Source organism: Chironomus tepperi, unplaced genomic scaffold (genome assembly GCF_022539635.2).
Source record: "Chironomus tepperi strain 1889 unplaced genomic scaffold, CSIRO-AGI_Ctep_v1 contig_196, whole genome shotgun sequence".
Lineage (NCBI taxonomy): Eukaryota > Metazoa > Arthropoda > Insecta > Diptera > Chironomidae > Chironomus > Chironomus tepperi.
Genome location: NW_027226318.1, coordinates 939,187 through 967,145, shown reverse-complemented (window position 1 = coordinate 967,145; position 27,959 = coordinate 939,187). Strand labels below are relative to the sequence as shown.

The following is a 27,959-nucleotide window of genomic DNA, read 5'->3' as shown; positions in this document are numbered from 1 at the left end:
TAAGTATGAAACTTAACTTTTGTGTTTATCTCGAATTTGGTAGTAGATGAAATTAAGCTCTTGAAAGAATTTTATAGATTTAGTTTTTTTGACAATAAAAAGATTCATAGCACGCGGACATTCATTCATAAATTGACTACTAACTGCTTCTCTTCATTTATTTTTAATTATTTATTATTTAATTTATAGTTTCTCATCTTATGCAAAATGTGATGAAAAGCTGGAATGCAACTATTTATGTGGGTATATTTATTGAAACTTCATGTCAATTATGCTGCTTGAATCTTTCATCATCTACAACATCCAGTCAACTGGATCTTGAAACTGTGACAAAAGATTCAATCAGCATAATTGCCTCAAAGCTTCGTCCAAGAAATGAATCTGATAACTTTTGCATAGCATAAATTTAAGCAATTCATGATTACAATATTTATGGATTTATGCCACCACTTAATTAATTTATAACCAATTAACAATGTACTTGCATCATTTTAAATTTAAATTTATATCAAATCAAGTATAAAAAGCATAAAAATGATATTTACAATCAATGCAATTACATAAATCTGATTTTCAATTTTCAGCGTTTTTAACATTAAATTTTTAATTAATTAATTAATTTTTTTACAAGAATTTGTTTAAAGACACGAAGCGAAGTGATTCTTTCTTCTTCATTTATCCTTTATTAAATTTGTAAGGGGTTTTCTAATGATTTTTTTGATGAATGATGATGAGTAGATGTGATGAAATGATGATTATCTAAATTTTAAATGCTATCACTTCCTTTATATTTTTCTTCACACATTCTAGTTATTTCTTTCCAAAATACATCATCTAAAGCACCAATTTTGCTTAAAAATATTTTTATTTTTCTTAGTTCATGTTGCCAAAAAAATGACTTTCTTGTGCTTTCCTTTGCTTCCTTTCATACCATTTATGTGTTATCACTTAGAAAAAAAATTGCATTATCAAAATATCATTTCTTGCGTACTTTTAATTGTTGTAGGTATGTTAACATCAAAGCAATGACTATTAATTAATATAAAAGAATTTCTTCATTAATCATTAATATTATTTTTCATTTTTCTTGGGCATTAAGCTACATTGAACTTGCTGAATCAGGTCAAAAGCATTAAAAGCGGCTGACCGATATATCTAAAAGGGTATGCATTAATGGGATGTGTTTGGATATGACAAGTACAATTATGAATCCTAATAAACTGATTTTTTACCTGTTTCCACATTTTGTGTCTTAATCTAATCAAAATGGAGACGTCAAATAATAAAACTAGCTTAAATCAGCTAGGTCAACTTATAAGGAACTGAAAATACAACATAAAAAGTAAATAAATAGGAAATTATAAAATGAATCAATATCTTTTTTATTGAATTTTCCATCCACTTCCGTCAAATTAATCAAAAAATTGCCATTCTAATTTTTAACTTCACTGCTTCATCTTCCATTATTGAAAATAAAGTCACGAAGCTATGCTAAGCATTAATTGGGAAATTTTCATGCTTTCTTATTTAAATTTATGTAAGATTTTTTTTTCTTTTGATTGTTCATTTTAAATAACAAATGAAATGTGAATTTATGTACAGTATACTAATTCACAATTTGTACCAAAGGCAAAGACTCTTGAATAATTGCAACTATGTGTAATTATTGAAGAATTTCAACCTAAAGCTCACTTATGCAATAATTACTTTATTAGGTTTCGACTTAACTAATTCAGATTGTTCTTAGAATGTACGAATTTGCGAAAATTTAAAATTTTTAAATTTGATAGAAATAAAATTAAATCCATTGGATTAAAAAATAAATCCATCGGATTAAAAATTTAAGCTTGCGGTTAAAAATTTCAGAGAATATTCCTCGTAGTCAAGTCGACCCTAATGCATGTCGAAGTTTTCAATTTTTTAATTAAACAATGTTCGTTTCTAACTAATAAAAAAATAAAGAATTATTTAATTAATAAAAATAAAGATAGATATTTTCTACAGAGCTGTCATAGTGTTTTTTTTGTAAAGAATACATTTTTGAGAGAGAGAGACTCATCATTTAGAGTACATAATTTTTCATTTTTTAATAAAAATAAAATTGAGACTTTTCATGAGATTCTTAATTAATTCGAAATATTGGTCATGAAAATTTTGTGTTATAAAAAGCATAAAAAAATTATATCCATCGCATTTGTATGCGAAACTTAACTTAAAATATAATTAATATTTTTAAAAATGGACGTTCTCTCTGATTAGATTGTGATTTTTAATTTTTCTTTTGAGCTATTTGATAACAAAAAAGCAACATTAAAATTATCGCGATTTCTCCTTTAAAGATTTTTTTGTGGTTTTTATGAAGAAATAATCATCGGTAAATCCTGAATAAAATGGTATGTTCTCATTATTATAATATTAACTACTTCCACAGGATAGTAAGAACTCTTTTTCTTTTTGTAAAATATCTGTTTTCTGTTAAGCTATAAACTATGATCTTTATATATAAAAAAATTATGATCTTAAAATTTCCATGTTGCGCCAAATCGTTGTCGTTAGGCGAAATTCTTAAAAATTGAACACATTTTTCAGCGAAAAAGAATTAATAAAGTTTTAGTAATAATGAGGAGATTCATGTGTTTTTTTTTTACTTTACAATAATCAGATCTCTGTGTTGATAAATGAGATTTCATCTCGTTTCCGTAAATTTTTTTCAATCTTTTTTTTCTTTTATAGCTTTCCATTTTAGAGCTCATTGACTTATTTAATGAAAAAACTAATTAATTATCATCATAATAGTATTATAATCTTAAAACAAGAAGAAGCGTTTATCATCTAATAGATAATTCTTATTACACATTATTTTTGTCCTATCATCTTCATCCTTCCATCAATTTTTGTTATTGAACTCTTTTATGCAATTTTGACAAAATTATAGTTTTGTGTCCTGTGCTGACATTTATTCGTTGGATAAAAGATTGTTTTTGTATGTTAATTTAAACATACGTTGCAGCTCCAGAACTAGTTCCTGCTTGTGTATGATGAATTGGTTGCGGACTAACGGGTGGATTAAGCTTTCCAGGGATGTATTGTCCAATGAATGATCCGTCTTCAGCAAACTGACCGCCTATAATATTGAATTTGCATTAGTATTTGTTTAGTTCAGGCTTTGATTATTTTTGGAATTTCATTTTCTATAGATTTAATGTCAAATTTGAATCTTGATGAATCAAGAGTTAATTCTGATAGATAATAATTCAATCCAATGAAATTCATAAGACATTGAAAAAAAAATATAAATTTTGGACATAAAGGATCTATAGGCAAGCATAAAATTTAATAATAATTACCTTAAAGGAACTAAATAACAATAATTTTCTACTTTAAACAGCAATATGCAGTCACACACGAAAATAATATTAACGTACAAAAATTATGATTTTTTGATTGGTTTGACAAAGGATGACGATGATATTCAGCATAATTGATTTTTTTTTTGTGTAATAAATCAGCAGTTGAAAGTGATAAAAAGGAAAATAATAACGATAGTAACTTAAATTAAGATGATTTTAATTATACAAGCGTTGCAAACGCCTGATTATTCGACGGTGGAGGTTTTCCTTTTTTGCCATATTGTCCAATGAATGAACCATCTTCATTCATGCCTGTCTCTGTGAATGAAAGGTACAAAAAAAGAGTCGAAATAATAAGCAAAAACCATAAATTAAGGAATGTAATGTAGTATGTAGAACTAGCATAAATATGAGAATAACATAAAAATAAATGCCTGGAAAATTGCATGAATGTGAAAAATGCTCATGAAACTTTCCATTGTTATTATATTTTTTCCATTTACTTCTATCGGATGCACTACATGTCAAGAATAATAAATAATAAGTATAAAGTAATAAAAAAATATGCTTTCTAGGACGGACAAAACAATAAAAATTAATTTCTCCTTGATAAACTAATTAAAATAAATATTCTATCTAAGACAAACACATAAAGTTATTGCTAAAGGAATTAGCAAGATTAAAAATAAATTAGCAAGCTAAAGAAAAAATTTAGCGACTTTTTCATTCAAAAACAAAACTTTTTTTAAAAAGGTATCAAAAAATAAGACATAATAGCAAGTTTTGTAGAAAGTGACCATCAAATAGAATAAATAATAAGAAAAAATCAGAATTTGATGTCCATTTCTCCTTACCAGTATCACCATCGCCATATTCGGCCATCGAATCTGTATCACTTTCGGGACCGTGTTTTTGTGAGCTTAATGATTGTCTACCTTGCGATTTGTTATCCAGACTGAAATCACGTAATACACTAAACTCTTTTTTGTATCCAAGTATTAAATTCAATTATTTTTAAATGGGGGATAAAAAGATATTATGTGATGGGCGGGGAGGGTTAGATATACAAAATAATGTCAAAAAGTATTTTGTTGGATTAAATGAGATTTTAAAGATATGATGAATAGAATGAGTTAATATGATTTAATCCCTGTTAGATACTAAATTTTTGTTAATTTCTCTCATAAAACTGAACCACTTTAATAATGAATTTTAAGATGGGGGAGCCATAAATGATGTATATCAAATAAAATCAAATTTCAAAGAAATTTGGACTTTCATTTCAAAAATGTTGCGTTTAGTGTTGTTGAAACTGTGTTACGCAACACAAAAAAGATCGTGTTGCGATACAATGTGACGACACAATTAAACTGCAAATTTTGAAATTCTTAGACAGATCAAAGATATGATTTGGGAAAATTAATCATGGAATTAATGAAACAATCAATATGATAGCCATCACTTGCATGTGACCCCACACAAAAGGAATTAAAGCATTAATGAGTTATAAATGTAAATTTTGTTGATCTTCACCAAATTTGCAAAATTAAATGATCGGGATTGACACAAGCAAATCAGTCAATTTTGGATTATTCAAAAATCAGTCTCATTAGAATGCTCTAAGGTCAATCCCACAAAAAAATGATTTTGGTAATGAAAAAGCAGTAAAAACTTGTCTTTTTGATATTGCTGTATTGGCAATATATCAGTATATGAAAAAATGGAAATAACAAATATCTTACCCAATCCATATGATCATCAAAAAATATATATATATCTTATCAACAGTAAATGTGTGTAAAAAATTGATCTTTTGGGTTTTCAAAAACAAAAAAAAAACTCAAACTCAAAAAAAGATATATCAATTAAAAGACAATTTGTCATTAATTGAGTCAGAATCCATTCAAATAAAAAAATGGTATGTCATATATTAATGTGGTCAGTGTTTAATGTTAGTGACATTTATGTTTGTTAGATTAAAAAAGCAAAATTTCTGTTTTCAGAAACTTCTTTTGTCTAAGAGAAATTAGAAAATTAGACTCATTGAAGGCTTTGTTTTGTCCAATTGTAAATTTATTGAAAAAATATATATTTTCGGCCATTTGTGTGAAAAATTAAAGAAAACTCGAGTGATGCTAGTGAACAAAAAAAATAAATCTCATGCCAAAATTGGTTCGGGTTAGACTTACTTACTTCGTTAATTTTGAAACAACATCAAAAAGTTAAGAAAAAAATTTAATTCTATAGACAAACCATAAATTACGAAATAAAAGCTCACATTTTCTTAAAATGTAATTTCCCTATAACAATACTGGCCATATTTTTTTCTTCATTATCTTTAGGAGCAGTGGGGGAGGGAGGAAGAAGATCTGATGAACTGAAATGAAATTGAAATTTTGATGTTTGTGTTGTCTTTTGTTTTTTTACGAATTATTTTCCAGAAATAAAAGTTAATAATGTTCGTGACAATCTATTAGTCATTGGAAACCCTATCTAAACACAAAACCTTCAGTGAGCTACCATAACTGATGAATATGAGCACTAAGAATTCTTTTTAGATGTAGCAAAATTATGATAATATAAATAAAATAAGAGTAAGATGTATGATTGAGAGTCTATGGTTATATGTATTTGTATGATTTTGACTATCAAATACTAAATTCCCATCGATTTCTACTTACGGCTGTGAATACTCGTGGAATCCTCCTTCTTCTGGATAATCTTGGCGTCCATTTGCCATTTCTCTGTCATGAACATCGTATTTACCTCCACGATTTCGTTTAATTATACATATAAGAACTAAAAGAAGGATGAGGAAGGCAAGTGCAAGAATCATTCCAATGAACCATCCAGCTGTTGCAATACTATTATCATCAGGATGTACGATCACCACTCCACCATCTATAGCCACAATTTATATAATTAAACAATAGTTAAACTTAATTTAATGCTAAAATATATACCTGAATCAGATGTTTCGATGAATTTAGAAGCGCTAGGAGTTTCCTGACTACCGTCAACTGACACAACACGAATTTCATATCTAGATCCAGCGTCAAGTGCAGTAATTTCATCAAAATCTTCATTCATTGTCTCTGGAGTTTTTTCCCAAGATGATTGACCAGCTTTACGATATTGAGTATAGAAATGTGATCCAGGATGTCCGGCAACATTTGGTCGCCAATTGATCTTAGCTCTTGCATAGCCATTGTCTCCTGTAACGACAGAGTGCTCAAATGATGGAATATCTGGTTTTGTGATTCCTGATGCTGGACTCAGTGTAGTTTGTTCAATATAGTAGCTGTAAACAGAATTTAATGTCAAGCACAGCTCAATTTAAAAATATTATCTAAGCACTTACTCATCTCCTTCACCCTGTTTAGTGAATCCAACAATGTGAATGCGATATTTAGTATTCGACTGAAGACCAGCAAGTTTAGCTTGTTTTTGATCTGGATCTAAAATTCTTGGTTCTCTTTCTTGTCTTGATTTCAATTCAGTTCCTTCAACGACTTCATAGTAGATTCTATAACCTTGCAACTTGCCATTTGTCAACAAAGGTTTCTTCCATGTCAACCAGAAAGCAGATGTTCCCAATGGATATGCTTGTAATGACTGAACTGTACTCGGTACTCCTTCTGGGGTCTCAAATTCAATTGTGTTGCTAGGTGGACCATTGAAGCGATCATTAAATGCCATAATACGAGCATAATTCTTTGAATCTGGTGTGAATTTATCCACAAGAGCTTTCGATGTGTTACTCTTCATGAGAATTTCCTTGACATTTTCTTCATCACCTTCAACCCATGTATGAATTTTATATCCACGGAAATGTCCACGAATTGATTCGGGTGACACTTCATCCCATGAAACCATAGCTTTATTTCCACTAACAACATCGACTAACTTAAAGTTCTTTGGAGATTCCGTTGGTTCTAAAATGATCAAATATTAAATTACCATTACGAGGTCAAATGCAATGAAGAAGAATAATATTGGAAGCAAATGACTCGCTCATTGGCATAGTACTTGAAAATTGACTTGAAATAGTGTACGAAGAAGATTCTTTCCGCAAGACCTATTTACCTGTTTAGCGATTTTTTTATGCTGGAACTTTGAACAACAAATAACTCACAAAATAGTCGCTTATTAAGAACTTCATACTGAATAAATGTCAATTAAGATGATATACACATTAATATGCAGTTCTGGGGTATTTTTTCAGAAAAGTCTTTCATTAGAAAATTGAAATATGTTAAGAAACATCAATGGAAATTGGATTATCATGAAGATAGAGATACAGAAATGTTATTACTCATTAAAAAAAAACTTTCAAAAAAGCATCATAATATTAGAGCCAACATGAACGGTCGAAATAACCATTTTCTGATTTATAAAATCATCAGAATAAAAATAATTAATAAATATTAGTTAAAACATCAATACTCACTGTCTTCACCAGAGAAACCTTCAACTTCTTTTACAGCAACATTAGATTCACCCTTTTCGTTGACGGCCTGAACTTTTATTTTGTACCGTTGGAATGTCGGTTGATCGAGAACAGATAACTCACCTTGTTGCCAATCATAAATATCACGTTTCTGCCACTCTTGTCCAGAAATATCTCGTTTCCATGAGACACGATAATGGAATTGGGGTGCATTATGGTCAATTTGAGGCATTGGAGACCATTTGATGACAAGATTTGATGGTTCAGTTCCTTTTCCTTCAACATTGTCAGGATTCTTAAATGGAACATCTGGTTGTGTGCTGCATGATTCACTATGTTCTGATGGCAAAGACTCTCCAACTTTATTGACGGCAATAACACGGAATGTATAATTTCCCCATGGACTCATTGGAACTATATACGAGAAATCTGTAGCAGGAACTGTCTTAGATGCATCAACCCAAATATCAGGTGTAAATGTTGTGTTGTATTGAATAATGAAGTATAAGATTGGTGAACGATTGTCACCTTTTGGTTCCCATGAAACTGAAGCATCACGTTCATTACATTGAATTCCAGTAAGTGCTGGAGCATTTGGTGTATCTTGAACGGTTAAAGTAGATGTTGCTTCAGCTTCATCAAGTTCTGTTCTTGCACGGCAAGTATATGATCCAGAATCTAATTCAATTGTATTTGAAATTGTCAATGAATGATCACTGGATTTTGTGAAACGTGGTTGTGCATCAAAATCAATAACTTCTCCATTAAGCAACCATTCAATTTCAAGTGGCAATGATGGATCTGAAACTGCATTACAACGGAAAGTTGCCAAAGTACCAGCAATAACTTCGTAATCTTGTGGGAATTCTGTTATTTTTGTATGTTCATGAACAAGTAATGATCCAGTTGCTTCTTTAGTTCCAAATTTATTTTCTGCGTGACAAATATAATCACCAGCATCAGAGAATTGAACAGCCTTAATGTGTAAATTTCCAGATTCTTGAATTTCATAACGTCCTCCAGTCAACTCTTGTCCATTACGAATCCACTTTATTTTAGGTTTAGGTGCGCCAAATACTTTGCATGTTAATGTAATGTCACGTTGATCAACTGTTGCTTCACGTCCTGGTGCTTCTTCAATCTCTGGTGGAAGTGCCAACACATTAACATAGACATCTTTGTAGACATATCCCAAAGCATTTGTTGCGTTACAACCGTAGTTACCAGTATCCGATTTCAAAATATTCTTAATTGTAATTTTGTTCTTTGAGACAGTTCTACGTTCATTTTGTGGAGCTTCATCAATTGGTTTACCATTGTGAATCCATTTAATTGCTGGTTCTGGAATACCACTTGCTTCACAAGAGAATGAAATTGTTTCTTCTTCTGCAGCATTTACTGGCTCTGGCTCAACAGTGAAATATGGAATTGCTTTAACTTCAAGATTAATGGTCGATGATTGTTGTTGTCCAGCACCGTTTGATACGTCACAAGTATAAGAACCTCTATCATCTAAACTTGTATGCTTAATGACCAGAGATTTACCGTAATTTCCTTGAGACACACGATCACTCCAAGCAATAGGTCGTCCATCTTTGCTCCAAACTGTTTGAGGAAGTGGCGTACCTCCATAAATACAGAAAAGTTCAACTCTATGACCGCGAAGTGCAACTTCATTACGTCTTGATACGTATTGCTTTGTTGGTGCATATCTATTTTGTGCTGCATTACTTGCTGGATTTACTTTAAGCATAACACGATTTCCGATTTTGTACTCATTTCTGAATGGTGATGAGGCTGAGCAGACATAATAAGCATCTTCTGATGCATCAAATCTAGTCACATTTGAGAACCATAAATTTCCTTCAGGATCTAATGTCATTCTTGAGTTATTAATTGTCTTAATTCCACCAACTGTTGATTCAAGCATCCAATAGACATTGGGTTTTGGCCAACCATCTGGAGGTTGACATTGTAATTTGAATGGTTCTCCTTCTTGTGCTTCTATATTATGAATTTGCTCATCTTTGAAATTATTAAGCTCAGACTTTCTCACAAAAACTGAATTTGATGTTGCAATACCATGTTCATTTTCAGCAAAACATTGATATTGACCCAAATCCTCATCACGTGGCTTTGTAATTGTCAATGTACCACGTCCAGGCTGTTGAGTTATTCGGTCATCGTATGCTGTGAAGTCGAAATGCTTTCCGTTCTTAATCCATCGATATCTGAAAGGATATAAAAAGAATAATGAAATTAATCAATGCTGCAGGTTGTTCTAAAAAGGAATGGAGTGGATATTTGCATAATTTGAGAAAATTCATTGATAAACTGAAAGATACGTAAATTCATTTAAATTCCTAATAAAATTCTTGAATTTTTGATGAGTTCGTCCTTGATTTTATGTTCATTTCATTCACTTAAATCATTTTAAGATTAAATCATCATTCATTCTTATGTCAGTGATCATTCTTCTCAATTTATTTATATTTTGAGTTTGTACGGTCAATGGTCAGGCATCTTAACATGCAAAACAGCAACAAATGTATGTAAACTACTGATAAAAGAGGAGTCTACAATAATCAAACAATGTCTGAAGAATGTGAGTAATCAGAAGAGGCAGTAGAAGTAAAAATGAAGAAAATTATCTTTTGTTAGGCGTTAATTGAACTTTTAAAGAATACCCGGTGATTAATGCTATAAAAAATTTAATGAAACATTTCAAAATTTTATGGACTTTTCGAATAAAAATAGAAATGGAAGCAATGCTTTTGCTCAAATAATTGGCTGTCTAACTTTCAAAAAATATGATGGAAATGCGCTCATATGATTCACGTACAAAACTTCATAATCTTCATGAGTGAGTGGAAATACTGAAATTTTTTTAAAAAGGAAATCATATCATATTAAGCATGAGTAATAAGAGATTCTCAATAACTTTTTTAAGTGATCGTATAAACATTTCGAGATATGTTCAGTCTAAAATATTCTATTGTTTTGAAGAAATGCACGTTTCTCGTATGAAGGAAATTAAATTTTTGCCGCAGTGTTGTTATCGCAGTCACCAAAAGTTGTAGATTCTTGACGAAATCATATTTGGAGCCGACAACAATGCGGTAAATTTTTAATTGTACTGATGCCAAATTATTTTTAGACACAGACATCGAAATGCTCTTTTTGGACAAGTTTCATGCCATCTCCTAGACTATATATGTGCTGTAGCCAAAATGAATGAAGGCAAAATGCCATAAAGCAACACTGTTTTCCTCTCACAAAGCATAAGCAGTATTAAAAGCATAATGAAATACCGAGCATATGCAAATGTAAGAGAATGAATAATGCTGCAATCAATCTCACATCCATATTGCCTTGTTTAAAAACCTAATTACATTCTCTCTTATTCACTGTCATCAACTTATACTTCATCACATTATCTTATTAAGAATCGCTTATGACATCATATGCATATAAGAAGTATGTAGAGACGAAGAGACAAAAACGTCAACGAGATGATCGAAAAATGTGAAGAAAAAGAAAAGCTTGAAAGAAAAGCGAATAAGACGCATAAAAAACTTCAATTAAGATTCATTCATGAAGCACCATTAAATTTCATTTACCGGCAAAAAGAGCGAGAAGTTCGTAAGTAAAACAAAATGAAAAAACTTTTTTTTTGTTTATTTTGAATGTGAAGGAACGAGCAATCATTGTTAAAAATTATTTAGTTTCGTGTAGGCTATGACATTCAAGCCGAGAATTCTCATTAAATTTTATTAGAATTTTTTCTTGTTTTTCGCAATCATAGAGCAGCATAGAAAGAGATTCATTTGGTTTATTTCCATTCGAGACAATTTACAAACTGATTTATGCTACATACTAAAAAGCTTTTAGTTCTACATATTAAGTGGGCACAGAGAATTGAACGAAATCTATTAGTTAAACAAATTATCACATACATCGGGTCGTCTGCTAATGACGTCAAGTATTCTGGACGAACAAATTTGGTTAAGTTACAATCTCTGATCTTACAGACATCATTTGCGCAAGACACCAAGCATAGATTCGTCTAGCCATTAAGTGTGTGACAAAATTTTAAAGAAATTCTATCATTCGTGTATTTATCAATTTAATATTCATCAAATGTTGTTTCCATTTAATTGATTCTTGAAACTTTTAACCCTTACCATCCGACATTGACGAATTCCAATTCATTGATTATGGCACACATATTTGTCATGTGTGTTCTCTTGTCTAATGAACGAAATCACACACAAAATATACCAAATAAAAATAGTTTACATGTTAGGCTAACCTTTGGAACTCTCTTGTGTCTCTTTTGTTAATTTAAATTAAATGCATTTCCATTGTATTTAACAACTGACACGTTATACATTACTAATTTTTATGTATTTTGGTCATATTGCTATCGAAACATACTTATATGTGGAAATATTGTGAGCTGAGTTGGTTCTTGGTGTCAAGGTTCGATTGGTTTAGTGAAACTTGCCCTTATTGGTTTTTAACTGGCTGAGTTGAAGAATTTTACATGAAATATCGATTGGAATTCAGCTTGAGACAATTCTAGGACATGAAGGACAAAGTCAAAGACAATAATCAGTTCCCAACTCTGAATTTTCGAAGAACATAATTAAATATTCTGACAATAAAAATGATTCATCATGGATGAGTCCATCACAAAAGAGAAATAAAAATTTTTAAAATTCTATACATACCACACATCCAAAACAATTGTTTATTCATTTAATGCGCAGGTGGTGGCAAATAAAAACTGACGGATATTTTCTAACATATTGGGGCAAATTTATCGGCTATTTTAGAATGAATCAATTTTAAATTATGGCTTGCAAGCAAAGAAATATTTCGGGTTATTTTCATTTATCATTTAATGATTTGTTGATGCATGCAGTTGTAAAAACATTCAGGAAGGCGTTAACTGATGAACGAAAATTTTCTTTTTTTTAATAAAAATAAATCTTCATTTATTTATTGCTTCACAAACTCTTTACTTATTTTTTGTTTTGTTTTCCCGTCTCATGACAGGATGTTTTTCATCTGTCGCAAGCGCCTCCTTAAAAAAATGAGATGCAATTTAATGCACAGAAAGAAAATATTTCCCATCATAAAAATATGGAAATTGTTTTATTGCAGTCTTAACGCCTTAAAATTATTTGCAAATCCTTTTTAAAATAATAAATAAATAAATAAGCAGCCATATGCTGTTTATGGTATCTGAAGGAAGTAAATTTGTGTTAAGAAAACAAAGTGACAGACAAAGAAACAGACAGACTGCCTGGCATGCAGATTTTTCTCCTTTTGGCTCATCCTTCGTCTATTGTATTCTTATGTAAATTATTCATTTAATGACTGAATATAATTGAATCCTCATGCCTAAATATAGAAGATGAATTATTTAAAACGATATATTCTATTCTTAACTTTATTACCCAAAAACTTTCTACTAACTGTACTTCCATTAAGTCATTAAATTTATAAATTAATTAAGATGCCATGAGATTTATTCGCAATCAATTGTAATAAAAAAGGAACTAAGGAAATGTATTTATTTGTGATTTATTTAGGCATTCAGATGTTTTGCGTCTAATACCCATTTCCCCAGTTTCTTATTTGTTTTTATGAAAAATTGAGATATGAGAGCAATAAAAGCATATCAGACAAGCAATAAAATTACAAGTTTTATGGATTGCGAAAAGTTCATTCATGCAAGTTTTATGGCACTGCATTTATTGAGCTCATGTGATGTGTAATGTTACAGAATTACAATTCATTTTTATATATTTCTTGATTGTTGACGATAGAATTATGGTTGAACTCTAGAGTCGGTGCATTAGTCATGAAATTAGGTTATTAGAATAAATCCTTTAGTAGAAATGTGAAGCAATGTCAGGCACGACAAAAAGTTATTTGAAGACTCAAAGAAACATTCAATCACGAGAAATCACGAGGAAATTACGGTAAGTTGTTGATGAAATTTGGCAACGTGACAGAATAAGCAAAAAACAGCATAAGTTCCATTTTTACTTTGAAAAAAATCGCGTGTATCATATAAAGGAAGCGAGTGTATTTATGAATATTTTGACAAATTCTGAATACATTTCTCAGTGATATCACGCCTTAATTCTGTCATTTACCGTCAAACATAATGTCCATTATGCTGTATATTAAATTGTACCGTTGCGAATAATAAATATTGACATTAAGTTCCAATCAAAACTGCTTCCACTAAATTAGATGTGAATAAAAGTCACTAAACAAACTTATAAATAATTCAAGAATCTCAACCAGAAAGTCAGTTTATAATCTTTTGTATTAAACCTTTTCTAATATTGAGTCTCTTATTATTTGCTCATATTAAAGCTGTATATTCAATGAAGAATAAAACAAATATTTAACAAAAGAAATGCACAATAGCAAATTTTCATTCCTTTTGATCATTTTAAAATATAAAAATTGAAATTGCTCTCTAAACCATAGCTGAATAAATTTTATTCATACCATTCATCCCTAACTATGTCAATAAAAATATTTTTGCATTTGTGTATCCACAGAAAAGAGAGAATAAAGAGGGAGAATTGGACGAAGAAAAGAAGTAAAATTTTCCGCAAATTTCCTATATATTTTTCATTATTTGTGCATGGATAGCATTAATAACACTTCTTCTAGGCGTTTAACTTCTTATTTTTCTTTGTTCATTTTGAAGCGCATATAATGAACTCCTTGAACTTTGTCAATGATGCTGTATAAACATCATCACTATAGATATAGAAAATGACATAATTGTGGTTGACAATACACTAGAGACAGCAGAAAATTGCATAAATATTGTCATAATAAAAATAATCATTTCCCATTCCACGGATGTTTATAATATTTCCATAATGGAATTTTTGATCCTTTGTTAATTGCTATTAGAATGACTTAATATGATGGAGAAAAAAAAATTAATGAATTTTTGCTGTTTGAAATTTCATTTTCTAAAGTTATTTGTTCCGTAAAGGGCTAGTCATTTTTATTTTATGTCCATCGTACTCAAATAACTCAGTTCTTTAGCCTATGTATGTGTATTTATATATATTAAAAACAAATGTGCTATGCCGACGTCAAGTTGTTGATTATTGGACATAATTTACATATTAACCGCTGTTCTTCATTCAATGGTTTATTTAAGCTACAACCATAAATGTGTGAAGGTATATAGGAACTATATGTTCGCGTGAAAATGGGTGAAAAATGTTCATTCATCATGTCTCGCTTTCGAGTTAAAGACACACAAAACACAACACAACGAGCACTTTTCACTCAACCATGACGGAACTAACATTAATTTTACGTCCATCCGACATACGCTCATATCATATCAAAGTGCATTTCACCACAAAGAAAAAAAATATGAGGAATAAGAAGAAGCAGAATTAATTGCTATACCAACCTACACTAAATTAAATGAACTTAATACCCCCGATTATATGAATGATTTTCAGCATGAAGCCACAAATTTCAAAAAATCCATAGATATAAAAATTTAGTAAAAACTATCGAATTAATTAAAGAGGATTTTCATTATTTTATGGTATAGAAAATTATCTATAAAGGGCTTCGTTGCCTGCTTTAATGCTGCTTTGTCGTGCTCTATTTTAATTTTAAATCTGTATAAACACGTATGGGAAAAAGGACAATGACTGCATATGTCTGTGAAAGCGATGGATATGATGTCAATAAAGAAGAATGACTATACAAGAGTATACATATGTGTACATAGAGAATATCTAAGGACTGAAAATAATTAAATTTATTATCCTTCAAAATATAGCATATTGCATGCCGCTCGGTCGAACCAGCCACCATAAATTATCTACTCTTTAATGTTATTTTTCCATTCTTGTCGTTTAGCACGCGATTAGGTAGATAAGAGCACAAAAGGACGTCGCAAAAACATAGCATTATGGTCTGTTTGATTAATATCCATTCCACAAATGCAATTTCCCATAATGTTTAAATTTTCAAAAGTTATACAATATGAGGAAGTAAATTTTTTTCCTGATTTTAAGTGACTTCTTTTTTTTCCTCTTTGTGCAGAACGAATCGTGATAGTGCTAAACAAAATAAAACATTTATGAAAAAGCAAAAATGCGCAGATGCAGACATCATTTAACATCATGTATGACATTTTGTTAATTGTTTTGTTTGGTTTTTAATTTTTCATCCACATCTGCATTAAAAAAATTTATTGAATGAAATTTTGTTTCAAGTTCTATGTCTATATATAGCTTGATTGTCTCAACAATAGCTAAGCACTAAAAATATTGTTTAAATCATTTAAAAATGAATTGTTTCATCAAGTATATAAATAAAAATGTTTGATACAAATTTGACCCTTATCGTCCTATAAATCGGCACATTCGATTATTGTTCATGCATATCCCACAAAATAGTTTGTGAGAGAAAATGATTTTTTTCTCTATTTTTATGAAGGCAGCTGTTAATGGATATGTGTTACACACCGACAATAAAGAGAGAATTGAAGACCCCCTTACTTCCTTCATTCATTAAGCAATTTTTCGGTCTTAATTTAAACAACAATATAAATAAATAATTTTTGCTCATAGTAAAATCTTTCATAATATACATTCAGGAATCATCAAATGTGTGTGCTTAATGAGGGGGAAATGAATCTAATTGCCATTCATCATCTTTCCTTCTAAATTAAATGCTCTAACTTTTTAATCCACAGCAGGAAGAATATAAATAAAAAAATGCTCGCAAGCAGATTAATGAATGACTAGAATTACAAAAGAAACCAATAAAAATCATCCACAGCCACTCGTCCCATAAAGTGCATAAAATGAACAATCTCACGGTTAGTAGATTATGAATATAAAAAAGTTTGTAATCCTGAATACGATATAAATGTCATATAAAATTTAATCCAATAAATTTTCTACTCTTTACCGCATCTCTCACTCTATTGTTGACATATATGCACCGTCATATAAAGCGCATAGGGAAATTCAATAGAATAAATTTAGGTACATGACATCATCCACTTATACAGCATGGTATTACAAAACAAAATATTAATTTTTTTGAGCGTGTGCCTCGACGACTCTTTAAATTGACTTTGATTTGTTGCTTACTGCAGCACCATGCTTCAAAAGAACATAACCACCTCCAGTCATCTGACTACATATAAACCGTGCATACACAGCGTGTCAATGAGTCATTAAATTATTTATAAAATTGAGTATATTTCTTCCTAAATTAATATTTATGTCAGTTTTATGAGCAATATCACAAGTACCCAATTTTATTTCATTATCGTTTGTAATCAGACGGGAGATACATACATAACATGCTGGGAAATATGGGGAAGTTTACCTTAAAATTATTATTAGGGAGCAAGCACATATACAAAATATTTTCAATTTTCCACAAAATATCAATAAAATATTCATAAATTTTGAGAATTGCGAGCAATTAAGTTAGTAACTTGATACATCCCACATTGAAGTTCTTCTTTTTCCAGTTATAAATTGTATGTTTGCATGCCTTATATTGTGTGATATTTGATTCTTTCCAAAAATTTTGGAACAATTTTGTGTGGTTTTTATTGATTTTTAATTGCGAGATTACGGATATACGAAACTCAGGCTGGCTATTTTTATTTGGGGTGTTTTAAAACTTCACTTTTTTCTAATTTTCACATTTTTTTTGGTTGTTTTTCTTATGTCTCAATCCCCTCCATTAATGGACTTTATTCCGTTTTCTACCTCATATTTCTCGAGAAATTGGAAAAAATAACAACCCAGGTAATTTAATCCAAATAACATTATTTGGGGTGAAACATTTTTTCATGGTAATGCTATGACTCATGCCTGATTCAGAGAGTTCTACTGATTTGATTACAGGGCCTTCTTCTTCTTGTGAAATTGAAGAATTAAAGTACTGAGGCAATGTCATAATTTTTTGTCAGCCGGAAAAGGCATCATTTTTCATCATTTTACTGATTTTTCATTGTAACTGTTTACTTAAGGAAATTGAAAAAGGATCAACATTAAATATTAAGGTGAGCGTAAAAAGAGAAATGCGACATGATTTAAAACTTACTAAAATAAAAAGCAAGCATGCTACATTATAAATATTTAAATTTAGCAAATAAACCTGTTGTCTTTATTTAACATTCTAAATATAAGGATGCTGTGCTGAAGAAGCTTGGAATGTTTTAGCATAATTAAAATGAACAAATTTATTTCAGACAGAAAAGGGCTTCACTTTAGACACAGAAGTAAGTGCAAACATTGATGCCCTGGAGGCAAAAGAGCAATTTGTGTCAGAGGAGGTTTTTCGAGCATATATTACAGTTTTATTTTGTTTCTTCCTTTACACGTGTCTTCACATTTAATTTCCGCTTTAAAAATAGACCCAAAACTGTAAAAAGAAAATGTTTACGAATAGAAATATATGCAAATTATAACATAGCCTAAAGGTTCAGTTACAGCAAATATTACTCGCTCATTTATGCCTTAATTAATATATAATGATGATATTTAGAAATTTGTTAACATTTACTGATAAAAATAGAAAAGTCGACAGGTAGCAATTTAAAGTCTAAAATAGATTTCCGTACAGCAGTAATATGCATGCGCAACTTAGATAGAATATGCAAAAGGCAGAATACAGTTACGATTAAGATATTTAATATCAGTTTTAATCTAATTTCTCTTTCTTTTCTCGCTTCCATGTCCGGTGTTTTGAAACGGATACTTTGAACTTAGAGCATCTGCTCATTGCATCACAAACATTCTTTTAATATTGAATTATTATACTTCTTTTAAAAATGAGGTAAGCATTATTTAGATGATACTGAGTCATTGAAAAATTTTGTGGCTTATGCCTGTTTACATTCCATCCAAATATCGCATTTCATTTAGGTGAAAAAGTCAAATTTCAGCGATTTAATAAGGTTTGGTTATAATTGAAGCATAACATGTCAATGTTAAGGAATTTGACACTCGTTGGGAATAAAATCCAGTCATTTAAATAAAAATTCATACTCGATTATTTCTCATGCTGATCTAACAATAAATCGGGGAATATCTCGTATGTGTGCGATAAAAATTTAATGTAAAAATTGGCAATGAAAAGTTTACGTAAATGTCAGAGGATCTTTAGTTTAAAAATAAGCAAAATTTTTAAACACTTAACCTTTAAACACAACTTTCAAATGTCTTATTTGCTCTTAAAGTTATGTTCCACACATATCATTCACACATTCTAAGTTCCTACTAATCCATAATGAGACCAATGAATGAGAATTTACAACCAAAGCGAAAAGTATAAGATTTTTCTTCTTTTCTTTTAAAGTTTTTTAATCAACATGTGTTACATCTTTAATATAAAATTAGATTACTCTGGGAACATATGGTTGATACTAGTAATACATTTCATTAACGCAGATTCCGAACAAGTAAGAAGAAATAAAAACACAATATAGAGTTTTGAAATTTAGTCGCAAAGAAGTAAACTCAATGACAATCGTAAATTATTTTATTAAATGTGATGCACATTTTTGTGTCTACTCAAGAATTTGTTACTCAATTCATTTTTTACGATTTTTTAACAAAGTCTCTTTTGATCTATTTTTTCAATTTAACTGAATCAATAATAAATACATGAATTGAGTCTCTCTCACTATCTTATGTATCGACGAAAGTCTATATTTAGACGCATAGTGTTAGAAATTATATGGGAATCAATGGATGCGAAATAAAAAAGTGGATATGTGATCATCATCATCATCATCGTACAATGTTATGCAGATGGTGTATGGCCTTTAAAAATTATTTTAAAATATAAGTCATGAGTTGAAAGAAATAAACAGAATTGTGTGAAAGATATTTCTCATTTGTGGTCAATTTGTCTATAAGGTCAACAGATACTAAGACAGTAAAGCTAACCAAAAATCAATTTTCAAGTTGACAGCATTTATGAATGACCCTAATTTATTTTCTAAGCATGATTTCAATCTTGCGGTTGATTCCTACAGCATATATGAGGGAAAATACTACATTTTTACGTGAAATTATATACTTCACCGCATAATTAATTAAACTGTCACTAAAAATGTCTTTAAACAATTTTAATACTTTTATGGATCAGTGACACCTGCTTACTGTTTCATTTCCCTATCTAATTTAATTTAATTTGACCGAAATTACCTATTAAAGGATTGAATTTTAAAATCTGACAATAATCTATACAAAAGGAAAGCAATTTGTTGTTTAATGCGAATTAAATTTTCATTGCCTTCCTACCCCAAGTTACTTTTTTGACACTCTCGTCTTACACTCAAAAGTAAATCCAGTCAATACAACCCCTTTTTTACACCAAGAATAAAAAAAATGAAGAAGAAATCTGCTCAGACGTAAGAGAGCACTTCAATTATCATCACTCTAAGATATTCTTATTTCCATCTTACTTTAATTTTTTCGGGAGGAAAGAGTCGGAAGTGAGAATTGAACCATAATGAGAACTGACAGTCAGTCCCCTTCTATTTCGACCTAATTTTACTTTTTCCATATTGTCTAATGTAAAAATTTTCTTACTTCAATTTATTCAAGTGTAGACTGAAACGTGAGTTAAAACAATCATTTCTGGTTCCTTCTTCTAATCTCCGTCACATAATTTTTTTTTTATGAGTGAATACAATAATCACATTTCCATTTCGGTTATGGCTTGCACAAATTTTTATTATGTCAAGTTGTAATTCTAAACGAAAAAGTTCTGGATTTCTAGATCCAACAAGAACCAAATTTGATTGCTCACAAAAAAATAAGGAAAATAATCAGAATTATGAATAAATAATCAGAATTTACATCCCCAATCGACAAAGTTTCCTTATGTATATCAATTGTAAATTTGGGAAAATGGAATAATGATGTAAAAGCAGCAACAATCCATATTAGAATTAAACCATCAAAAAACTCTCCCCAAAATAAAATGTAGACATTTTTTCTTGTAAGGGGATTTTTTCCGAATGCATGCACATCGATTTATATTGTATTTTTCATCATCGTATGTTATAGGAAGAAAAATACTAGTCTTATTTCCATAATAGGTTTTATGTTGTTTATTCGAATAATGGCTTTTTACAACAAGAGAGAACTTTACTTGTTATTTTAATCTTTGCTAGCATGCAACAAATTTTTCAGCATTTTTTTCTATTTTGTGAAGCAATTATGAGCACGTTTCTTATGTTAATCGCTAAAAACAGTCACAGAAAAGTACAGTAAATATACCAAAAGTTTTGGGAATGTAACAGAGTAAATTAGCACTCTTCTGTAAGCTTAAAACTCGTTTTGAATAGTCGATAATTCAAATAGTTACTTTTCCTTTTGTTTCCTACACGTCCTTTACTTTTTGTAACTTGATGAGCTAACTTTTTAAATATTCAGATTGTGTGGGACTTAAAATGCAACTTAATCTCCAATAAAAAGGAGTGGCTTGTCTCAAGGACTGAATAATTGTGTGATGGGATTACACTTCTGAATCTTATTTATCTACTGACATCATCAATAACATCTCATACCATACTTTTATAAAAGAGTGTTACGGGAAGTCACTGTTTTCATAATAATAAGCATATGCAGCTATTCACATCAAAAATCATCTTGCAAATGGATTTTTCCCATAATGCCATTAAAACGATGAAATTTTCAAAAATAAAATAAAGTCTCTTCTTTTTAAATAGAAAGTAAAGAAGCGATTGTGATTCATCGCATCATCATGGCACAGCAAACAAGAACGATGTCAGAAGATGTGAAAAATGATTGTGTACGATTAACTCGTTTTGTTCACATTAAAGTTAAATCGAGCAAAGGACGAAAAAAAGAAAAATGCAGCATTTAATGTTACCGGCTTTCTTCTTCGTAACATTTTCTGGCAAAATTCAATTGCTAGGCAACAAAATAAAGCTTTTTCTAAAATAAGGAGAAAAAAATCAATATCATGAAACCTGAGCCAGTGAAAGCAAATGTTTTTTATTGTGATTGTAAGTGATTTTCCAATTTTTCTTATTATTTCACTTATACTTTCATTGCTCCCAAAACGATAAAAAAAATATTGATCTGTGGAAATTCCGTCTACAATAAAACTAATTTTGATTATTTCCTGTTCCCCCTAATGCTTTATTTTTTGGTAAAGTGATAGAAATGGTTGAAGAAAGGAATAATTGATTGAACGATATGCATAATAGTTATTGCTTTAGCCTTCACAACTTTTTTAATGCCTCTTTCTAAAAATATCGATGAAATATTGCTTAATGAAGCTTTTTGGAGGGGATTATCAAGTGACGTCCATCAAATCGATTGATTTTTTCGGATTTAATTCATAAAATGACGATAGAAAATATTTGAAAATTGACATTAAGCACCAAGATAAAGAAATGTTGGACATCATTAACAGACGACCCCATTGATTGATATTATTTTCGACTTTTCTATGATATGGTAATGCAAGGAAAAGAAATATTTTATGCCGACAAGATTCATTCGTCTATTATTTTCACAGACAAAAATTTCACGCACATTTTCGCCATGTGTAGCACATTTTCACATATTCATGCGAAATATTTTTCTTCTCAATATTTGAAAAATAAATGTTTTCGTATATAAAGATGTATTTTTAGAAGCATTTTATGCTCCATAGATATAGAGTCATAAACAAGATATATTTAATCTCTCTTACTCTTTTTCTACATCTAAATCTCAATGGCAAAATGTACTAAAAATATCTCCAAAAAAATATTTCCAGACGTATTGATTAGATGGAGAAAAACTTTGAAAATTTTATCCTTCAATCATCTCACGCTAAGCTCATTTAATTGAAGATCACAGAACACAGCATGATAGTTGTGAAAGAAATAGTGATTTTCGTAACCTCAGGATTGATGTAAACGAGTTGTAAAAGTTATGAATGGGGAGAAATAAGGAAGGAATATCGATTGCTGACTCATCGTTTGGTAAATTATGTATGTTACCAGTCGAAATCTAGCAGGTTAAAGTCAAATTTTTTTGCCAAAAAAAGAATATAATAAAATATAAAAATTATGAGAATATGAAATGCGAATAATTTACGATCAATTTGCCATTTCTCCCCTTTTTTCTCATATGCATATATCCAACCATTATTTTCATTTCATATATCCAAGGAAGTATGAACGAAAAAAATAAAAATTGAATTAACTGTTGGACCATTAAGCGCATGATTTCGCAATTGAAAAATTATTATTGTAAAAGATATACTCACTTTGGCGCCGGCTCTCCCTCTGCTTCACATTCAATAATGAATGGTTTTTCTGTATCACCGGCTGATGCTACTTGAAACAGCATCTCCTCAGCAATCGGCTGTTTTGTTATCCGAGGCGGTGAATGAACTAAATAAGTGTGAAAGATTAATGTTATTAACTCTTAATCGATCATAATTCCATCATTCATAATACTTACTTATTGCATATGACGTTACGGATAATGCAACGACCAGCAGTAGACTTGATCGCCACATTTTGAAAATTTATTATATTCTTAACCTAATGTGTTGAGTTTTTAAAAATATCTTTCGTGTTTATCTCTGTCAATTATCTGTAAATAGAGTCAATAATGATGAAATTGATTAGATGAGTGTATAGCACAGATTAAGTCATTTATTAATAAATAATACATTAGAGACCAATTTTTAAAAAGAGTTCTGGTTTCTTCTAAATAAACATAAACAAATGAAGGGAAAGGAAGTTGTCACCATAAAAATTATGACGAAAATACTGAAAGACAGTTGGGGTGTGTTATTTAAATATAACACAAATAAAGAAAATGAGAGGAAAAAAGAAATTTAAAAGAAATTCTTCAGGGACGGAAAATTTACAAACGACAAATGCCAGTCAGTTTGTTTATCTAAACTTATTCTTTTTTTTTTCGTCTCATCTCGTAAAATAACATAAATACTGGTATCATAACAAGCAAACATAAATATTTTTATAGACAAGCGTTCTTAGACTATTAACAGTAGTAGCGTATCTATTTTAAACTGAAAAAAATAATTAAATTTACGACCTTTAAATACATACGCGGCAATTCCGGCAATGAAATATGTATGCAAGTGTAGAAAATAGATTCAAGAGTCTAAATTTAGATTACATTTAGAACTTATGCTTATACTTCATCTTTCTAAACAGAAACCTGTAAACATTTGTTGTTAAATCTATTTTTAATGCCTTTTTCTAGTACAATTTTGAATCAATTGTTTATGCATGAAATTCCTCGCATGTTTTTTTCTCATAGCAATCGCATTGGACATGCATAAACTTTAAAGTTCAATAAACTTTCTCGTACATACAATTTAATTTATCAAATTATGAATATTAATTAGATTTGGTCTCTACGATACGAGACACATCAACGATACTTTGTGATAAGTTTGGACATAAAAAAGTAATGGGAAGAAAAATAAACAGAAATGAATGAATCAACTGAATAAACGATTCTTGTGTTCTCAAAAACATGATGACTTGTCTTCAAATTACTCAATTTATTAATGCTGTCATTTTGATATACTTTCTACGTATCATTTACTCGTGAACAATCATGTGGAACTTCCTTAATGACTACAATGTCGCGTATGTAAATATCAAAAGATTTCTTAAATTTCAGCACTTGCTTCTATTATGTAAATATCGACAGGTACTAGAGCAAATTGAATTGTTTATTGACTGACTCACTGATTTATAAAAAGGTATGACATTTAGTGAGTAAATTTTACTGCTTAACACATTTTTATAGCTTTTAAGATGAATGAAACAAAATTCTCGATCTGACTGCTTTTTGCAAGTTCATGCAAGTATAATGGATGATGGAGATAATAAAAAATTGGAATATATTTAAGATATATTCCAAATAATTCTTAAATTACTGACTTCCTGAACTCCATGATACATTCTCAAGTAATATATTTAGATTAAAAGCACTAAATCACCCTTCAGCATTACAATATCATCAATAGATCTAAATTACGACCACACTTTGACCTCTTAACATCCATTTACCACAACAACATTTTCTTAATCTCAATTTAACAAGAAAATTAAAACTTCGAAAAGATAAGAGCAATATGAAAGCGTTGGAACTGACACGAAACATTGATATTGATTTTTCATCTCATACAAAATTTTTCTTCTTCCATTTCATGTTTGTAAACAAAAAACTCAGAGCACACGATATGATTTTCAAGTCATGAATTCTATCCACGTTAATCTCCAATGAAGAGATGGAGTAAAGTAGAAAAAAAAACTAGTTAGGCACACATATGCAAATGATTGGAAGATTAAGAATGGGACAATATACATCGACATTTTTGGAAGAGAGAAATAAGAAGAAAAATACATAACAGGCGTCAGACATAAAATTATGGTTATTGTAGAGTATTATGAATATATCATGTAGTATATTGAGGCATTCATGATCATTGCGAATAAAATTTCTATTGTAAGAGACGAGAAAATTTATTTGATTGAAATGAAAGCTGAAGATAATTCAAGTACAAATAAATAGAATTATATCATCAATCATGTGGATATTTCTATAACTGAACAATATGAATAATAAACTAGAATAGGAAACTAACATAATATTTTTCGCATAACTTTTCCCCAACAATTTAGAAATTTTTTCCCCCATTACCACGAACAAAAGGTAAAAAATTGTGTTTCCTGTCGTCTGGAGGCAAAAAAAAAATGAAGGGTAGACGGAAAATCGATAATGTTAGTTCTAGTTTTTCTTCCGCTTCCATTCAAGAAAAAGAGTAACGCATTCAATGTTGAACAAAGGATTTTCAGTTCCTTACTAACATATACTTTAAAAAAAATATTCTTTAATTAGTTTTATGACCGGCTTCCGACAATATGCATATGTCTGCATTCTTTGGAAGCCATTCAAGATTCTCAATTACTAAAAAATTAAATTTTTTCTTAATTAATTCATTTAAACTGACGCACACACGAGAGTCATATAGAGGGAAGTAAAATTAAGATGTGCTAACTGTGGTAGTACATGACGAATGAATGAAAAGCCTTTAAACGTTAAATTTGTTTTTTTGTTTTCTCTCTCTTCCTCCACTGACTGACCTTCAGAATAACACTATTTTGTTTTATATTTTATTTCTTCGACTACACAGTGAGATTCTCACAAGAAATTTCTTTAATATTGTTACTTTGTGTTCAGTAGCTTGTGGAATCACGAAACAGTAATTAAAATGAAGAAAAGTTCTCCAATATTTGCTTCTTTATTTATACCGGATGATGTAAGCGGCATAAAAGTTCTTATGAATAAATTCGGAAACTCTTACCGTTACCGAAATAAATAATAACGACTATGAAAATATATAAAAAAATAGTCAAGGCAATACGTTGCTGATTCATGAATATATTTGTACATTCTTTCAATTCATGACATAATATGGCAAATTTAATTCTACTGTAGATTAATCTCAAAGCTTCCAATTGTCATATTTCTGTTGAAAAGGAAGAGATTTCGTGATGCAAACTTTAACGACGAGATACGCGAGAATATAATTTTTTTTTGTTTCTTTTCCACTTCTTCACACGTTTTAAAATGTATTCAAGAATCACCAGCAATGAGATCATACGTCTCATTTGGTATATTTTTAGATGCTTCAATTTATATATTGCAAATATAAAAAACTTTAAGTAATATCTGACCTCATTGGATCAATTTTCGCATAAGTCACTAGCAATTTAATTAATTGTAGCACATAGAATGTGTGTCACCTCTTGAATCACCAAATTAAGCTTTGCACTTGAGTTGATTTATGTCTAATTTATGCATGTTTCAGTTTTATATCACTTTGAATCATCCATTAATTGTCATTTGATCACTAACTAACTTTGCGGCATCAAAGAACGCTTGTTTGTCGAGAAAACAGCAAATAGAATAGAATAGAACAAATATTTTTTTGGTAAACGCCCGTTCCACAATGACAATTTTGACTCACCTGTTTGAAAAAATTAACTAATCCAAAAATGATTTTTATGTCTTTAGTGTTTGAATTATTCGCCAATTTTCTTTTATCACTAACTTTCGTCGGTTCTATTACTTCTTCATATTCCTTCAAGCAACTCACAACAACAAAAGCTAAAAATAAAAAGAAAATTTTTTTCGATTCGCGCACACCAACTAACTTCTTCGTACTCTTCTTCTTATTATTATTAATATTGGAAAATATTTTTTCTTCTTCGTTTTTCACAGAACAGATAGAAAATGCACAAATTTTTCCAGATATCAATCTTCCCGTTTAATGTGTAAATTATTAATTTTTTGTTAGCAAATTTAAATGAGAATTTCCATGAGAAATGCTTATAAAATTAATTATACAGGGCGCGGTATCTCTCTCTTAATTTTTTCACTCACTCGCGTTAGTTAAACTTTAAAATTTTGACAAATTTGCGCAATATTTACGCACAGAATTATGGAAAAATTGCGTCTAACTTGATTGACTTTCAAAAAATCATTAATTTACACACTAAAATTCAAGAAAACCACTGGATTTTCTTAATTTCTTAAAAATATTTTCCACGAAACAACTTTATGTACCTTCTCGATATTACAGAAGCTCTCTAAATACTGAAGACTCGTTTATGCTTGTGAAAAAATTATTTCGATTAGAGTAAGCACTCACACTTGTTTTTTAGTACTCAAATGACATAAGCGCATTTTCCATAGCACACTTAACGGTTTTGTAAAATTTAAAATTTGTTCGTTTTTTGCAGGAAATATCAAGTTCAAAATTTGAACCTCAATTTCACATTTTTATTCATCTTTAAACTTTCTAAAATTATTAATTAAACTAGGTTTAAACAGTTAATTAAGTTTTTAATTGCATAAATTAGAGTAAAGTGTAGTAAAAAACCATGAAGAAATTCGAATATCACAGGATTTCAGTGAAATCAACTAAAAATGGTCCAATGAATACAAAAGGATAACAGAAGCATAGACAAAACAAAAATAAAGGAACAACTTTAGCATAAATCATGATGCAGGTACTAAAATGATCCAGTG

General features: G+C 29.8%; 1 protein-coding gene across 7 annotated transcripts; it reads right to left on the bottom strand.

Annotated features, from left to right (window-relative positions):
* Positions 1-1,358: 1,358 nt before the first annotated feature.
* Positions 1,359-27,575, bottom strand: Nrg (Neuroglian). 7 transcript variants are annotated; one of them, XR_011544343.1, is made up of 11 exons: positions 27,495-27,575; positions 26,896-27,035; positions 23,340-23,474; positions 23,143-23,269; positions 7,801-10,031; positions 6,712-7,285; positions 6,314-6,651; positions 6,032-6,251; positions 5,629-5,727; positions 3,348-3,668; positions 2,985-3,124 (listed from the first exon to the last, which is right to left on the bottom strand). XR_011544343.1 is itself a non-coding variant. In XM_070639618.1 (10 exons), the coding sequence occupies exons 3-10, from the start codon at positions 23,395-23,397 to the stop codon at positions 2,994-2,996; spliced, it is 3,798 nt and encodes a 1,265-aa protein (XP_070495719.1). In that variant the 5' UTR covers positions 23,398-23,474; positions 26,896-27,035; positions 27,495-27,575; the 3' UTR covers positions 1,359-2,993. The 7 variants fall into 7 exon arrangements, 3 of the variants coding, with proteins under 3 accessions (XP_070495719.1, XP_070495720.1, XP_070495723.1); XR_011544341.1 differs by lacking the exon at positions 5,629-5,727 and adding an exon at positions 4,205-4,323; XR_011544342.1 differs by lacking the exon at positions 5,629-5,727 and adding an exon at positions 4,205-4,305.
* Positions 27,576-27,959: the final 384 nt, after the last annotated feature.